This window comes from Petaurus breviceps, unplaced genomic scaffold (genome assembly GCF_028583685.1).
Source record: "Petaurus breviceps papuanus isolate PSGF00001 unplaced genomic scaffold, PetGlider_PUasm1.0 90330, whole genome shotgun sequence".
Classification (NCBI taxonomy): domain Eukaryota; kingdom Metazoa; phylum Chordata; class Mammalia; order Diprotodontia; family Petauridae; genus Petaurus; species Petaurus breviceps.
The window spans coordinates 1763823-1781777 of record NW_027187219.1 but is presented as its reverse complement, the minus strand read 5'-3'; the positions used below and the strand labels follow the sequence as shown (position 1 = coordinate 1781777).

The 17955-nt window shown below is 40.7% G+C and overlaps 1 protein-coding gene across 1 annotated transcript; it reads right to left on the bottom strand.

Annotated features, from left to right (window-relative positions):
- Window positions 1-3469: 3469 nt before the first annotated feature.
- Window positions 3470-15356, bottom strand: LOC138177056 (membrane-spanning 4-domains subfamily A member 3-like). The gene is made up of 7 exons (XM_069108033.1): window positions 15227-15356; window positions 13504-13662; window positions 11762-11899; window positions 9891-9947; window positions 6616-6771; window positions 5959-6060; window positions 3470-4218 (listed from the first exon to the last, which is right to left on the bottom strand). The coding sequence occupies exons 1-7, from the start codon at window positions 15254-15256 to the stop codon at window positions 4102-4104; spliced, it is 759 nt and encodes a 252-aa protein (XP_068964134.1). The 5' UTR covers window positions 15257-15356; the 3' UTR covers window positions 3470-4101.
- Between the last annotated feature and the right edge of the window lie 2599 nt (window positions 15357-17955).

The window sequence follows — 17955 nt, the reverse complement described above, 5'->3', positions numbered from 1 at the left end:
CCCCCCCCGCCTTCCCCTATCCTTACTGCACCATACACCTAGTTCTTGCATCCCCAACAGATGGCAGCAGAGAGCAGCAGAAGACCCTAAGACTGTGCACCTTTTGAGGATTAGCAGAGAGAGGCACAGGACAGGTAAGTCAAGACTGACCAAAGCCAGGAAACCATGCCGAGACTCAGCAATCCTGTGGAAAGAGCAGGATGGCCGAGGACGGCCGGCCCAGTGGAGAAGGGAGCTCACCCGGGGCAGCTGGCCATGTGTCTGGTGACTCTGGAAGGAGGAGTTAGCCCCCCCCCCCCCAGGGCGCCCTGCCATGTGGGTGTGATCGTCCCCCTCCCCCACCCGAGGCAGGGCCTGTCCATATTCGCACAAAGGAAATCCTTCTTGTCATTTATCTAGATAGATGCCACTGTTGTTTGCCTTCCATTCTCAAAGAGCATCCTGTGACATGTAAGTGAGTTGGATGTAAGTGAGGCAGTGCTGGACAAAGTCACCAGCCTCACTTTAACCTCCGGAGCCATCTGGGTCTGGTGCAGTTTAATTAAATGTTATTGATTACAAAGTATATCCTCCAGTCGGCTGGTAAAAGATACATATCTGCAGGGCCTTAGGAGCTCTGGTTCTGAGGGGGAGCTAACACCGACATCTACTGGATTTTGAATCTGGGTTAGTAATCAAGGTGGGGAGGGGGGCATATGTGGGAGGGAGGTGCAGGTCTCAGAGCAGCTATGCAAGAAAGACTTGCAGAGGAAAAACCACATGGTCCTGAAAAGATGGTCCACAGTGACCGGCCATTCAATGGTGACCTCACACGTGGGCCAGTCTATAGGACTGAATGACAGTGTTCTCGGCTCCAGGCATTCCCAAAAAGGTCTATATTTTAAAGGTAACAAAGGGACTTTAGAATAACGTGGGTGTGATCTTTAGCTTCCAGGGGCCGTTGCTCAGATTTTTCCTGCCTCTCAACAAGTCCCTGCTATGTCTGTACTGATTCTTATCAGCAAGGTTCGACAAATGCCTCACTGGTACCATAGCTATGGGCATACGGTGGGAAGGAATGCAGTCTTTCTCCTGAAGGAGCTTATCTCTCTATTCATACTAAGGGGGATTCTCCTTCCCACGTGCAAATAGGAAAGGGAAACACTCATTTTCCACAGCCATAGCATGGCATAGTATGTGAACGTTTTACAGATGAGGAAGGAAAGGCAAACAGCAGGTAAGTGACTTGTCTAGGATCACACAGCTAGCGAGTGTTTGAGCTCCCATTTCCTGACTTCAGACCCATTGTGCCGAAGTGTTCGAGGCAGGATTTGCACCCATGTCTTCCTGACTCCCAGTTCAGTTTTCTCTCAACCACACTCTCCTTCTTGTTATTATTATAAACATGTCAGCCTTGCTGCCTGGTGTTTATGCTTTGCCAGATTGGACTGAATGGCCTCTGAGCCTCTTCATACCTCTCCCTTCCATGATTCTGTGGGAGGCAGCCCTTGTACTTCAGCTCCACTATACTTGGAAGAACTCACCTCCAGCTTTGTCTCCTCCCATCATTGGCTGATAACGCCTAAGTGTGTGCTGTTATCCAGATACTGAAAACTCTTAGCTTCATAGAATCAGAATTGGCAGTTTTGAATCCTTGCTATACCTTGAGACATCCCATCACTGGTTCATTTGCAGTCTTCTCCCCAGAAACGCTGCAGTCTTCTGAGGAAGTTCATCTTTGTATCCTTGGAATAATGATAGAGAGGTATACACTTGGAGACCTTATTAGCATAGGAGACTTGATAAAGTGGAATCAATTATGGGCTATTTGGTTAGTCTGCTTCTAGGCATGTATAGGAAGCCGGATAGTAGAGTGGAGAGAGTGCCAGGCCTGGAGTCAGAAAGACCTGAGTTCAAATCTGGCCTCAGGCACTAGCTGTGTGACCCTGGGTAAATCACTTTTACCCTGCTTGCCTGAGTTTCCTCATCTGGAAAATGGGCTGGAGAAGCAAATGGCAAACTAGTCCAGTATCTTTGTCAAGAAAACCCCAAATGGGGTCACAAAGAATGAGGCGTGACTAAAACGACTGAACATCAACAAGGCATGCAAAATGAAGGTTCTTATTTCAGACTATGCACAATTGTTCTATGACTGTTTCCTGTCCATGGATCTCAAGGTAGAGAAAAGGCTCTTTGATCAATCTCAAAGCCAGAACTGTATGTGCTAAAAACCCCAATGTTCCATTTCCCTTGCAACCCTTGTTCTATTTCCTCCATGCCTGCACTCAGTTAAGAAGTTAATAACTGCTGTAATCGTCAGGGTGAAGAATATTCTCCTCCATATCTTCTCCATTCCAACAAAATTTGACAACTTCCTGTTCCCCTCAATGTAATCACTGGAAGCTGTAGTCCATGTTTTGGGGATGATGTAGAGGGGATTCTTGTTAAAGGAAGTCTGGATGATATTTCAACTAAAATTCTATGTGACCAAGCTATCAGTGATTCAGGTTAAAATAAGAGGAAGTGTGGCACAGTGGATAGAGACTGAGCCTCAAAGCCAGGAAGGGTTGGGTTCAAGTCCAGACTCCAGTATATATTAACAAGCCTCTCAGTGCTATAGTCAATGCTCAAAGGCTGTAAGCTGCAGAGAAGGCACAAATTTGCATTGTTAGGAGTTCACTCACCCATGTGGTTTCCTATACCAACAAAATCACAAGTCTATGTCCTATACCTAATTTTTAAAAACAATTGTTTATCATACATACTGTTAATTCATTTATTTGTTTGTGTATGTAAGCATGTGTGTATGTATGTATGTATGCATGTATGTATGAAGCTTGCAGTCACTCTACTGAAACTGTAACTGGACTTCTCTGGTTCTTTAAGGTTCTGTAAAGCTGTAACATTTAGGCAGGGCCCCTAACAGTCTTGAAAGGTGAAAGTAACTCCACTCTTATCATGTCCCTGCCATTCAGTCCCTTTTTCAACATGCACCAGATCCTTCAGGAGAGCTGGATGCAGCTCCCTGAGATCGGGGTGGGGGGGTGGAGACCACCACTAAGACATGAGAATGTTTTTCTTTGAGTGTCAATGTCAATCTTTTCTCTGAGACTTGGTTTCTCTCTCCTCGGGATCCAGCACAGATGGAGAATCTCTTACTCCTCCCAAAGAATTTGAATTGTGATCTTTTATAGTTTGCCCTCTGGAAAGGAGAGAGATTCAGTCACCTCTCCTAGATTGGTCATCATGATAAGGATCCATCAAAGATAGTGTATTGAGCAATAGAGATTCATTATTCCATCCTACATTTATCTAATAAATGCTTAGTGCAGAGTCCAGTACTCCAACCACCTTTGGATATTTCTAAATAGAAGAAAGTTAAGGTAAATAACTTCATTGCTTCTTTCTTCTCCCCAACACATACTTTAAGAATGACAACTTGTATTGGTCAAAATGACTGTATTCTTTCATGACTCAGAGAAAAGAAATATTTGGTACATTTATCACAAGGGTTTCATGATTTATTAGAAATAATAGGAAAAAATAAAAGCTAGGTATTTCAACCCAAACAGCTAGTTCTAGGTCACAGGATGTTTAATTTGGTGTAGAAAACAAGGCTTGTATGACTGGACAGGGACTCTGAATTCTTCTCACCAAAGCTCAGGAGTGGATGACCAACTGCTTTCTATATGTCTATCTCATAGTTTCAGTTGAGGAAAATATGTCCATGATGACAACATCAGCAGTCCAGATCATTTTTAATTTTCGGTCTCCAAAGCTCCCCTGTCTTGATCTGAATATGTCTCTGATATCTATATGATGTGTATCCAGCATATGCATTGGTCTCTAAGTCTTCCTTCATTCTAGACAGCTAGAGGGGAATGAACATTCATCAGTGGTATCTTCCATGATAGCAGGAAGAATCCCAATGAAGCAATAAAGTACATGTAGTAGGTGAAAGAAAAGTGTTTGGAAAATGTACAGAGGAAGCCTACAAGGAATCAGAAGTCACATAATGTTGAAAGGGAAAAATTGAAGTCACATCATTCAGTAGGGTTCCATTGGCTAAAGATTCATTCAACTCATAGCTCTAAAAGAGCATTTCTGGAGACATCACCAGGACTATTTGCTGACTATCTCAGTATCATTTCCTGGGACTGAGGCTTCCATGCGTTCAGAATGCTGTTCAGTAGGGGGCATCTCAGCCACAACATAAGATGCAGGAAGAGGTACAACCACCTGTAATATGAAGCCAAACAAAAAAGAAAAGAAAAATTGTTCATTGCCCTTAATGATCACCCTCCATTTCCTCCTTCCATCTCATCATCTTTTAACACTGATCAAAAAGCTTTTGTGAGGCAGTTATCAAATGCTAGGGACTGAACTATCTGGGCATACAAACAAATACAACAAAATACAAAAATAAAAGGCAAGGAGCTTCACTCAAATGTATATCCAATAGGAACATAGAAGGGGTATAGACCGAGTAGATGGTCCAGCCAGGAAGGCCTTGCACAGAAAGTGGCACCAAAATGGAGCCTTGACACCATGGATTCTCAGAGACAGAAGTGAGGAGGGAGATCATTCAGGACGTGGAAGAACAGCCAGTCCAAAGGCCCAGAGACAGGAGATGGAACCTGTGTGTAGGAAGCTAAGTAGACCAGAATGGCTATACCCTAGTGTGAGTGGAGGAGATGAAAGCATCAGAAAGAAGACTGGGAAGGTGACAAGGGTCCATATTGTGAAGATCTTTAAATGTAAAAAATGAGCTTATATTGGGGTTACTATGGCCAGACCATTACTTTGATAGTTGAAGATAAATTGGAGTAGAGAGAGAAGAGGCAGGGAGACTCATTAGAGGCTAGTGCAATAATAGTCCAGGTGAGAAGTGATAAAGAACAACAAAAAAGGTGGCTGTGGAAGTAGACAGAAGAGGAGAGAGATACACACATATATACACATACATCTGTGGGTCTATAGATGTGGACATACATATTACATATATCCCATTATATACATGTATGCCCCTCTATGTGTGTCTGTACCATATTGCACACGCGTGCATGTGTGTGTGATGTCTGTGGAGGGAAAACATGAAGACCAAGCAGCTAATTGTATATACTAGATGTTTGAGAGTGAGGAGCTGAAGATGGCATGAAGACTGTGACCCTTGACGGTTGTGAGGATGTTGGCACCTTTAGCGGTTCCATATTTTGAGGATGTTTGGTTTGAGAAGTCACCTATCTATTTCAAAATATCTGATAGGCAATTGGCATTGAGGTTCATGAGAGGAAGCAGAGCTTGATTTATAGGGATCTGCGTGGAGAAATTGAACCCCATGGGGGCTGATAAGATCAACAATCAAGAGTGAAAACAGCAAATAGTAGAAATCCCAATCAAGAGTGGTGAGGGTGCTGGAGTCTGCTCTCTAGAGCCTGTTGTTAACATTTTAGTGTAAGCACTTATACTTCAAAAATCTGCAAGCACTACAAATCAGGGCTTGATGTATTGTTTTGTTGGTTGTCTGTACTTAAGTGAATGAGAAAATAATAATAATGGCTAAATTTTAAAGTATGTAAAGTATACATTTTTAGAGAACCAACTGTTAAACATTTACCAGGAAAACACTAGGGTGCACCTGTAATTAGTGGGCATGGCATGGATGAAGCTTAAGACACTGGACTAGAAAGGAATGGTCAGACAAGGAGAGAACAAAGGGAGAGAATGTTAATGAAACCCAAGAAAGGAGAAAACATCCAGCAGAGAGCCCCTACCAGTGTCCGAGGCTACAGAGAAGTCTAGGAAGACAGAGTGAGATAAAAAGGCTTTGCTAAATTTGAAGAGAATAGTTTCAGTTGAACGATGAAATTGGAAACCAGAATGCAGAGTGTTCAAAAGAAATTGAAAAGAGATAAAGTGAAGGAGCTTTGATCAGAGGTGTCTGACGAGACCCACATGTGGCCCACAACACCTACTCACCTCATTAGGCTCACAACAGTTTGCTTTACACCCCAAGATTGTGAAAGAGATTGTAACGCAGAATTCTAGCACAGTAAGGATCAGCATCAAAGACAGGAGCCACTGTGGAAATCAGTGTAAAGGTCAGGTCAACCAGCAAATCAAAAAGGATGGTTTCCTAATCCTGATTTAAGCCTGGCTTTTCCTTTGGAGAAGCACTTATGCAGGCCCCACATAGTTTTAGATCAAAGGCTAAAATCTGATGGACTGTCCTAGCCTGAGACTTAGGTCCTCGTCTGACCAGGACAGTAATACTCTGACAATTATTGCAAAGATCAATTAGAATCTTCTTAATATGACAGGGTCACCTCAGATACAAAGTTGAACAAGAATGTCAGCTCCTAGGTAGTGAAGACTCTCGTTTTTTCTCTTTGCATTCCTCATACCTTTTGATTTTTTCTTTTTCTTTTTTTTCTTTTTGGTAGGGCAGAACTGGGGACCAAATGCACGATTTCAATGGGATGGGAACTCTAAATGAGAAACTCAATGTGCCAATAGTAGTCTTAATTTATATTCTCAACTGACAATGGTGCATCCCAATCTCTCTGGCTACACCCACAGCTCGGCATCACACAATTGCTATCGTCCCTGAAGAATATATACTCACGAAAGACTTACAGTAGATGTGAACCTGGTCAAAGTGCACACGTTAGGAGATGCTACTGAACAGCTGCTGGAGTCCCAACCATTCAGCACAAAATTGATCAAGAGAAAAATGACCCCGATGACAGAAATTGCTGCACTGGCAATGTTCATCCCAAAACTGCTTGACACCTGAAAGTGATCGTGAGAACATGAAGTACCTTACCAGACAATGCAGAACTGCATCTGATAATATTTTTTACAGAATTAGAGCTACCTTTAAGGTGACCTAGTCCTAACTCTCTCATTTCACCAATGAAAAAACAGACTAAGAAGGGAAATTGTGTTGTCTGAAATCACACAATAAGGAATGGAGCTGGGACTTGCACTTGGTTCCTTTAAATAGAATTTTGGTTTTTGTCATGCCTGCATAGGGGCCGCTAAGTAGCGCTGCAGTGGATAGAGTACCAGGCATGGAGTCAGGAAGACTCATCTTCCTGATTTCAAATCTGACCTCAGACACTGACTAGCCATGTGATCTTGGGCAGGTCACTTAGCCCAGTTTGCCTCAGTTTCCTCCTCTGTAAAATGAGCTGGAGAATGGAATGGCAAACTACACCAGTATTTCTGCCAAGAAAACCCCAAATGAGGTCACAACTAAAATGACTGAGCAAAAATAACAACCTGCCTGGATATGTGACTGATGAAAAGGGATATTTATGGATTGAGTCTCTTGCTTGTAGAACAGTATGAGATAGATGGGGAGAAGAGTGGCTTCCCCCCCTTCTGCCCCCTCACACTTTGTCCTCTACCTCCCTGGGGCATTTGGGCAACATTTTAAATTAGTTACCTGTGTTTGTTATTTGTCCCCCTACTAGACTACAAACTCCACCCGGACAAAGTTTGTGTTTTATCTAAATATTACATGTCTATGACATGTGGAAGATTGTTCTCTATATGGGAAGTAATTAATAAGTATGTGAAATGTCACCATTTAATAAGGTTAATCACTGGCTGCTTTTTGTACACAACTCGTGAAACTAGTTGGCAATCTGCACTGGTGGCAGAATTAAAGATATACAATGACAAGATCATAACTAGTTGAATTATTTGGGGGAATGGGTCTGGGTCTATGACTCCACAAATGTGGAGATCTCTGTGTGTAGAAACTTCCCTTCTTTGTTGCTGCAATTGACAATTCTTCTGTCACTTAGTCTTAGAAAATTGACTGGGAAGGGGAGAGGTTGAGTAGTTTTCCCATGGTTACAGAGCTAGTATTTGTCAGTCAAGACATGATATCAGGTTTCCTCAGGTCCAGGACCAGATCACTAACCACAATACCTTTCTTCTTCAGTTGATGTTAGCTGATGGTGACACTAGAAGTGAAGTCTAAGAAATCCCCATCATTCATCCTTGGAAATATCATCTCCTTCCAGGGTAAGAGTTTGCAAGTTTGCTTTATCCATTCTCTTAACTCATCTTCTAATGAACTTTCCAAACTTTCCAGACCCACCCAAGCCCTGGATGAATGAAAAAGAGTCATAGCTTCTCTCAGGTTTGCCATGTAGATGTCATCCTCTATTCCTCACTGTCTCTCACCCTCCCCTATTTACCTGTTGCTTTCACCTTTACAACATCTCTGAAGGATAATCCTTTCTCTCCTCTGACAATGCCACCATTCTGGTACAAGGTCTCATCACACCATGCCTGGCCTATTGAAATAACCTGCTGGTGGTTATGCCTGACTAATACCTCTCTCCACTCCAATCTAGCCTTCATTCAGCCACCAAAGTGATTTTCTTAAAGGACCAGCCAGGTTACTTCTCTACTCAATTAACTCCAGTGGCTCCCTATTGTGACAAAGATCTGAAAAGATTAAGATCAATTCTGTATCATTTTCTGATTGATGCTATTTATAATTATTTTATTTTGTCCTGTAACTGACTCTGACCTTAGTTCAGAATTCAACTGCCCTGAATTAGATTCATTTTAGAAATCCAGCATAAATTTAGAAATCCAGCTCCCTGCCAATCACTGTTCTATTCTTGCCTCAAGGAATTCTGCAAACCTTAGGGAATGTGTGTGAACACAAAGGGAGTCAGGCCTGATGTCTTTACTCTACCAAGCTCTCCTCTGAAGATATCTGGTTTGCCGTCCAAAAGTCTGGGACACTATCTCACACATGGACTCAAACAAGGAGCTTTTCTTAGTCTCCAGTGAGAAGAAAGGGAGGAAGGGGTCGTTGCTAGTCTCCATTACCAAACTTCTGACCAATCATGTTGTTCCCTGTGCATCAGTTTTTTCACCAGTCATGTTGCCCTCCACCCCACAATATTATCTAGCCTATTCTATTCTTCGTTTTGCATGCTCCAAGACTTAAAAAAGGGTACTGTCCTTTTTCCTGGGGTCTTTGGCATAATGAAGACAATCCATTGACCCCTCTTAATAAAGGTTATCTTGCATGGAGATTTGCCTTACTTTCTCTTTTTGTTAAAATGCAAATACTACATGTAAAGTACAAAATCCTCTGTTTGGTATTCAAAACCTTCATAACCTAGCCTCTCCTACGTTTCAAAGTCTTCTTACCACTCATTTCCTCTCGTGTACTCTTTGATGCAGTGACACGGGTCTCCTTGCTCCTCCATGAACAAGACACTCCATCTCTGAGCTCTGGTAATGTTCTCTGTCTCCCATGCCTGCAGTAATCTCCCTGATCATCTCCACCTATTGGCTTCCTTGGCTTCCTTTAAGTTTGAACTAAAATCCCATCTTGTAGAGGAAGCCTTTCCTAACCCCTCTAAATTCCAGTGTCTTCCCTCTGCTAATTATTTCCTATTTATCCTGTATATAGTCTGTTTGTACATTTTCAGATACTTGTCTCCTAGATTATAAACATCTTAAGGACAGGGATCTTTCTTGTGTCTCCATTGCTTAACACAGTGACTACGACATAGTAAGTACTTATTAAATATTTACTGACTGACTAAAGTGGCCTTGACAACTATTTTCAAACTGGCCCAGTTTGCCCCTTATTAGGAAGCTTTGTAGCCCACTATTCCCAGGGATCACCATATTGGTGCCAGACTAGTGTGGACACCCAATGAGCTTTAGATCATTGTACCTTATAACTCTCAAACTCAAGTGATCTATCAACCTCAGCCTACTCAGTATAATGGACTTAAGGGCATGAGTCACCATGCCCCAGAGCCACACTAAATGAAAGCTTGTTGAGTGATATATCTTATCTTAAAAGGAAAAAGACTAGATCCTTTTCTAGGTCCTTAAAGAAAAGTAACAATATTATCACTTACCAAATTATTTGTGGGTTTTCCTTCAGCTATAACAGAAAGGGATCCTGAAATGATGAACTGGTTATAAAATAAGAAATATCATAAAGGAATGTTAAGTTTCAACACTACTGTCCCTTCCTTGCCAATGTAGGTTACCAAGTATTGAGGGCTGGCCTAAACATTCCTCCCTTCCTCCCTGAAATCCCTAAATGTGATGGTAAGCAACAAGCCCCTTAAAATCCTGCAACATGTTATTAAGATCCTCAAGTGTAGCCTTTTGACCGAGCCCAAATTTCACAGAACAAGTGGTTATTTAAAATCCCTGAAACTCAGTCCTTCTGTCTATCAAATGGGGATAATAATGGCACCTCACTCACAGGCTTGTTACAAGACAACTTTGAAGCACTATTTTTATACTTAATCTTATTGTCACCATTAGGTATCCTTCTCCTCACCAGCACATATTGCTACCTATCCTTGAGCTTTCATACATTGTGATTTTTTTCCACCTCTTTCCCTAAATCCTTCACAGGGAATATGCCTAAAAGATCAGAGGTCTTCCTGAGGTTCTTTCGATATTTCATAGATACCGATACAACCCCCCAGGCTGTTCCTCATAGTTTTACTCCAAAACCAGTCCATCTCCCTTTATGTTAAAAAGGTTAAAAATTCATCAGAATGAATTTTATTTTATTTTTCTTAGATGTGGTTGGTTCCTTCACTCTCAAATAGGACCCAAAACATCACTATGTTGGGGTCAGGGTACAGTGTGTCTGAGTATGACTGATCAGACCAATACAAGCTTCGAAGGCTCTACCATAGGTTAGGCACTATCTAGACTAACATAATATCAGAGTTAGGAACAGCCTTATAGGGTATCAAGTTTGCCCTAGTTTTACAAAAGGGAGAAACTGAGGCCCAGAAATGGAAACCACTGGCTTAAAAACAAGCTAGGTGGTATAGTAGGATTGTTGTACCTGGAACTGGGAAGATCTGAGTTCCAATCTAGCCTCATTCACTATCTGTATGATCCTGGACAAGTCATTTAACCTGTCTCAACCTTGATTTCCTTATCTGTAAAGAGGGAATAATAATAAAATATCTACCTCCTAAAACCAATGCCTTAAAGCATTATATACATGCTAACTATTATTATCATCATAAAAATAATTAGCTACAATTATTAATATTACTAACATTCCCTATGTGTTATCTCTATGTATAATGTTTGTATTGATACAACTCGCTAACTTATATGTATATATATGCATGTATTTGTGTGTATATATATTATATTATATTATATTAGCTTTAAGTTTTGCAAGGTACTTTATAAGTATTATTTCATTTTCTCCTCATATCCCTGGAAGTTGACTGCTGCTGTTGTTGCCATTGTCATTGTTGTAATGACACAAGAAATCAATGACAAAATGGGACTCAGGTTCAGACACTCTTGACTCTGGTCCCAGAGCTCTTTGCATTGCATCACTTTGTAAATTACTCTGCCTTTCTCAGCATTTTTTAAGGTTCTCACCCTTGTGCAGTGACCACAGAAACCATACATCCTTGTTTTGTAAAATCTCTCTGGTGTGTAGATGAGCATTACCAAAATTGTTGATTCCCCAATTGTGAGAGGGTATAGCAAAGTTCAGTAGTCTTTGAATTCAGTGCTTTATAAGCCATAAAATTATCACAAGTGTGAATTTTCATTCATAGTAGTATGTATTCATTCAAAAAGTATTCACTCCATGCCAAGCATTGAGCTATGGACTGGTGATACACACTTACATGTTACAATGCCTATCTTCAAGGAACTTAAATTCTATTAGAGGGAAAATCAAAATGAGCAGAGAAAAAAGAAATCCAAAATGTGAGTAGTTGGGAGTACTCACAAATGCAGCTCCCCAGAAAGGGTAGCCTGTGTAGACAGTCATAAAAAAGACGTGTTTTGGGAAATCAGAAGCATGTTGTAATAAGCCTAAAAATATCCCTAAGGCAAAGATCATACAGCCATTCAGGATCTGGAGTGCCTGTAAGGAAAAGAAAGACAACATGAAGAGGCTGATTTGGTTTTTGCTTTTGAACTCAAGAAGGCGGTTACAACTAAGGAATCTCAGTGAATTGCCCAAGATTTCTTCTTCCTCTTCTTCCTACTCTTGCTCTATAAGGAAATTAACCCAAACACGTCCTGTCTATCTCAAATGAACCTATAATTGCTGACATCATATGAGTACCCCATCTCTGACTCTAAAATGAGTCCAGAAAGGGAGGATATCTGTAACAGAGGAGGCTTCCAGGAGTGGGGAACCTGCGAACTCAAGGTCATATGTGACCTTCTAGGTCCTTGGGTGTGACCTTTTGACTGAGTCCAAATTTCACAGAACAAATCCGTTAATTAAGGAGATTTGTTCTGTGAAATTTGGGTTCGGTCAAAAGTCCGCACTTGAGGACCTAGCAGGCTACATGTGGCCTTGAGGCCACAGATTCCCCCACCACCACCACCATGGATAAGTCCAAATATCATTACAAGGTATGAGGTGAAGGATTCTAAGTAAAGGAAAAGGTTTATAAGACCTAGAGCAAAAAGGAACAAAGATCATCTGGTCCAACATTCTCATTTTACAGATAAGAAAGAAAAGTCTAGTGACTTGCATGAGGTGGGAGGTCCAAGATTCCAAACCAGTTCTCCTAACTCTGAATCCAGTTTCTTTTCCATATCATATATTGGATTTAAATATGAACTTCTTAACTTATTGGAGTCTTAGACCGCTTTAGCACTCTAAGTAAGCCTTCTGGAGCCCTTGTAGAATAGGGCTTTTAAATGCATAAAATCCATAAGATCATAAAAGTCAATGATATTGAAATGGACGCAAAAATCCCTTTGAAACTTAAGAATCCCATGGTAGGTCCTCAAAAATTGGAGAAATGACATCCTTCCCCTCTCCTCTGAATTGAAGGTGTAGATGCACGTGTGTGATAATGAGCTCTGGTGCCTAACCTGTTTTCTGAAATTAATGTGAAGAGCAAAATTAGAGGGACATTTGAAAACATCTCCCTGAGTGTTTAGAACAGCAAAATTGCTGATTTAAAATTTTAAATGACTTTTTAAATCCTCAAGCCCAAGTCCCTCATTTTATAGATGAGGAGACAAAAGCCCAGAGAAGTGAAATTAGTTACCCAAGTGCATTTAGATAGTAAATAAGAGAGCTGGGATTCAAACCCAGGTTTTCTGATACTGAAGGTTTTCAATATACCATACTTGTGTGGATTCTTTCCATAAGGTCAGGGATTCTTAACCTAGGGTCTGGGAATTTGTTGTTCTTGTTTTTTTTTTTCTTTTTAATCCTATAAATTTTATTTTATGCATTCAAAAACATTATTCTAAGCAGAGGTACATGGGCTTCTCCAGATTGTCAAAGGAGTCCAGGAAATAAAACAGGTTAGAAAGCCTTGTTCTAGGTTACATGAGTATTCTGCCTTTTTTTTTTAATTTGCTAAACCCAACTCGCATGCCATTATCACTGAGCAGAGTCACTAAGATAATGTTAAAGTTAGCCAAGTCTACATCTCCAAGCCTATCTGTGTAAACCAGTTATTCTCTCTTAACTTTCATTAGAAGTGGAGGTTGACATACCCCAAGGGCCTTTGGATCTCCTTTGAGCATCTTCAGAGATTCATCCAAAGACTTATAGGAGGATCTAGCTGACTCATCTTGTCCCAGCTGCATGATGTGAGTACCATCGGTTCGGGTGGTCACATATTGTGGACTCTTTCCAATCTGCTGTGCCATTGGCTGGAAGACAAAATGATAAGGAACTTTCCCATTCCCTTCTTCTCTCTCCAATATGAAAAAAAGTGATTGCAACTGATTCCAAGTATACAAGTGAATCAATTCTTCTCAGGTGGAGTGCTGAACATTCGAGAAGGTCATCCAGTAGTCAACTCAACTTGAATCCTGAAATGTTCTTTTATAATAAAATTGTTATAGTTTGGAGTAGATGTTTTATTTCTCATAATGAACTGAAATAAGTAAACCATTTGTTAAATGGTAAGAAAATTGTTCTCTCACTCTCTATCTATCTATCTATCCCTACCTCCCTCCTTCCCTCTCATATATGTGTGTATGAATGTATGCATGTATACATTTACATACATACACATATATACACATATAAAAGGGCTATAAGCATTAATACACACTTGTATAATATGATCTCTGTATACAATTTTCCCATCATTGAACTAAAATATAGCCATTTTATATAGCTATTTCCACATAGAGATATCTGTGTATATATTTATATGGATATGGATATAGAGAAAAAAGGCAAATCTTCTATTCTGAAAGGTGATCTATGCTGGGAAATAAACTTCTTGTCAAGTCAGAGCAGCTATGTTATAATAGAGAATATCTCAATATATGATTAGAGACAGATTGAGAGGTGATCTCCCCCATCAAGGTAAATCTATAGCATACATCTCAAAATGAATCTATTTAATCATAATCTCTCATTTCATAATGAGAAAACATAACTGGTCATGCAACAAGCTAACAAATGGACAGCTGAGTCCTTCACTGGTTGCCATGGTTGGCAAAAAATCCTTAAGGAAGTTTTTGATGCATCAGGTCATTCTTCTCTGGAAGAGACCGAGGATGAGAATTACCCAAGCACACCTGAATAGGTTTTTGTCTATATTGATAGAGAATGTGTCTGTGCTTAGGAGATTCTCAATCACAGATTCTCAAGCCCAACTTTCTCATTTTATAAATTAGGAAATTGAGGTCAAATGACTTGACCAAGTTCACACGATGAGAATTTGAGGTATGATTTGAAACCCAGGCCTTCCTGACTCCAAGTTCAACACTGTGTTACAAATGAGCTAATTTTATAAAGTGCTTAGCACAGTGCCTGGTACATAGTAGGTGCCATATAAATGTCTCTCACTGGTATATAAGTAGATGTGCCTTTATGCCATGTAGTGAATTTGGTATATTTTTATATATTTATATTATCATAGCATCTTGGATTTGGTGCTGGAAGAGAGAGTAGAGATCTTTCTAGTCCAATCTACTCACTTTATAGATGAGGAAACTACATTTCAAAGAAGTTAAATGACTTGTCCTGGGTCATACAGATGGACAGCATCAGGGCCAGCACTAGAACCCAGATCCTCTGACTTGAATTCCAACACACTTTTTAGTGTTCTATACAACCTCCTTCATTATATTAATAATGGTTCTCTTTAGAGCATATAAATCTTTCATTTCCAAGGATGCTAGAAGCAATCTACCAATAGAAGCCTTATTAGAGAGGCAGACAGGCAGACACCAAGAAAGAAGGATTTGTGAGAGCTACCTGGAGGTGATGTTGGCAGACGTCAACCATCTTCCACCCCTGTGTCTCCTGGATGTCTCTGCTTATGGATGTGGAGGAAAACTGTCACTGCAATGACTGCCTCATACAGAACACTGCCTCTTCACCTTCTTGAAGGGGTTACCCAGCACTTGGTTTGGGCAATAAAGATGCCGTATTATCAAACTTGTCCTAACAACTGTTGTCTTCCCTTTCGGTCAAAGCAACCCCACCCATCATGCAGGAAGTGGTGTGAAAATCTTATGAAACTAAGGGAGAATACATTCGATTTGTGGTTTGCAAGGTCAACTCCACACCTTAACTGGGTCAAAGCTACACTTGAAAAGTCCCATCTTGGGCTCTCCTTCTTTACCCCCAGCGGTTAACTAGAACCTCCTGCAAAAAAAAGGTGATTAACATCTTTTACAAGGGGAGGAAGGGAAGAAAAGTCTCCAACAAATATTTATTAAGTGCTATGTCCCAGACACTGTGCTAAGCTCTGAGAATACAAATACAAGCAGAAAAATAATCCCCACCCTCAAGTAGTTTATGATCTAATTGGAAGACAATCCTAGATAACGGGTCATAGTTGTCTCTGTTCAAACAAAACACTATAGAAATGTGTTCATTATTATTATAAAAGGTGTATATATGGTTCACAAAGCTCTCTCCTCACAATAATGCTATTAACTAATTTTTAAGTATAAATTTTATTCTTTCCATTTATAAAACAGGAAATGGAAGACCAGAGCAGTCAAATCACTTTCTTCCATCACACAGGCTCCTGATTGAATTAGGAGTCTTAATTAAGATCTGGGCAGAAGAGAGAGCCACTTAATAATAAAGTGTATGATGAAGGAGAAACTCATGGGGGGAAAATGGATCTAGCTTAGTTTAGAAGGATGTCAATGTTCTTGGCTTAAGGTGGCACTTAGATGGGACTTGAAGGAAGCCATAAGGCAGAGATGAGGAAGGAGCACACTCCTGCATAGGGGATAGCCAGTGAAAATGTTTGAAGACTTAGAGATAGAGTGTCCCATTCAAGCAAGAGCAATGACGTCAATGTTCTTGCATCACAGAGTCCTTGGGGAGGTAGAATATGGATGGGGTAAGAAGATAGGAAAGATGGGAAGAGAAGTTAGAAAGTGCTTTGATGCAGCTCATGTAACAGTGGACAGAATTCTGGACATGGAGTAAAGATCTGAGTTCAAATCTAGACTAAGATATTGTAATGGGAATGCAAATTTGGAAGATCTTCCCTGCCCCTAGGCCAAAGTGCACCAGAAGCCTGGGGAGGGAAGCTTGTTTTTCAGTAGATACTTTTTGATTGGCCAGTGGGTCAATAAGGTTGTTACATTCTCTGAGCCAGGAGAAGGCTATATAAGCCCTGATGTGTAGCTTTGTTTTGGGACTCACTTTGAGAAGTGTTCTGTGATTTGATCTGAATTCTGGGAAGCCGTTGTTGAGAGTCCCCCGGCTTGGAAAAACCCAGATGTGGAAACCCAGATGTTGACTGGGTATGGATGTAATGGTTGGACAGTTTGGAAATCTGTCTACTTGATCTGTTTCTGTCTTGATAATTCTGCCTGTATGCTTTGAAGTTCGGGGTGCTGACCTTTTCCCCCTGAACAAGGTAAACGATATATGTCTGACTGATTAAAGTAAGCTTGTTAACCCATTTTGAGTTGCTTTCCTTTAACAAAGCAGATCCAAGAACCTGTGGTAGCTGCAAACCCTGAGGACGCTTGGGGTGTTTGCTGCTACAGATATTAATTGTATAATCCTGGGAAAGCCACTTAACTTCTTTTTGCCTCAGTTTCCCCAACTATCAAATACAGGTTAGAAAAGCATCTACCTTCCAGGGTTGTTGTGAAGATCAAATGAGGTAATAAGTATTTTTTTCAAATGTGCTTAGCATACTATTTTTGGGAGGAGGGGGGAAGGCAGGGCAATTGAGGTTAAGTGACTTGCCCAAGGTCACATGGCTAGTAAGTGTTAAGTGTCTGAGGCTGGATTTGATCTCAGGTCTTCCTGACTCCAGGGCTGGTGCTCTATTCACTGTATCACCTAGCTGCCCCTAGCATACTATTTTTCACTTTCTTCTTTTTGATTGAAGATTCTTGTACAAAATAACTAATATGGAAATGTTTTACATGATTGCACATGTACAACCAATATCAGTTTACCTACCAAGTCAGGAGAGGGGAGGGAAGGGAGAGAGTGACAGAATTTGGAACTTAAAATTTAAAAACAATTCTTGTTTTAACATGAGATTGGGGGAAAATAAATTATTAAAAAGAAAAGAGTGCTTAGCCCAAGGCGGGGCCTATAGTAGGCACTTTATAAATGCTTATTTTCTTCCCCCCACTTTGAAAACCAGAGGATTTTATATTTGATCCTGGAAGTGATAGACAGCCATGAGTTTATTGACTAAGGGGGTCAAATTGGCACTTCAGGAAGATCCCTTTGACAGCTGAGTAGAGGGTGGCCTAGAAAGGGAACTGGCAGACTATTGCAATAGCTTAGGTGCCATACCTTGCATGCAAGGTGATGATGATTGTTGACGCTATGGTGGAGGGAATAGAAAGGACTGTAGGCGAAAGAGGTCACAAAGGTAACACCAACAGACATTAGCAATAGACTGGATGGGGGCATGGCAGGAAGGGGACTGATGATAACACCTAGGGGAAAGGCAAGAACACGTATTTATAAAATACCTAATGTGTGCCAGT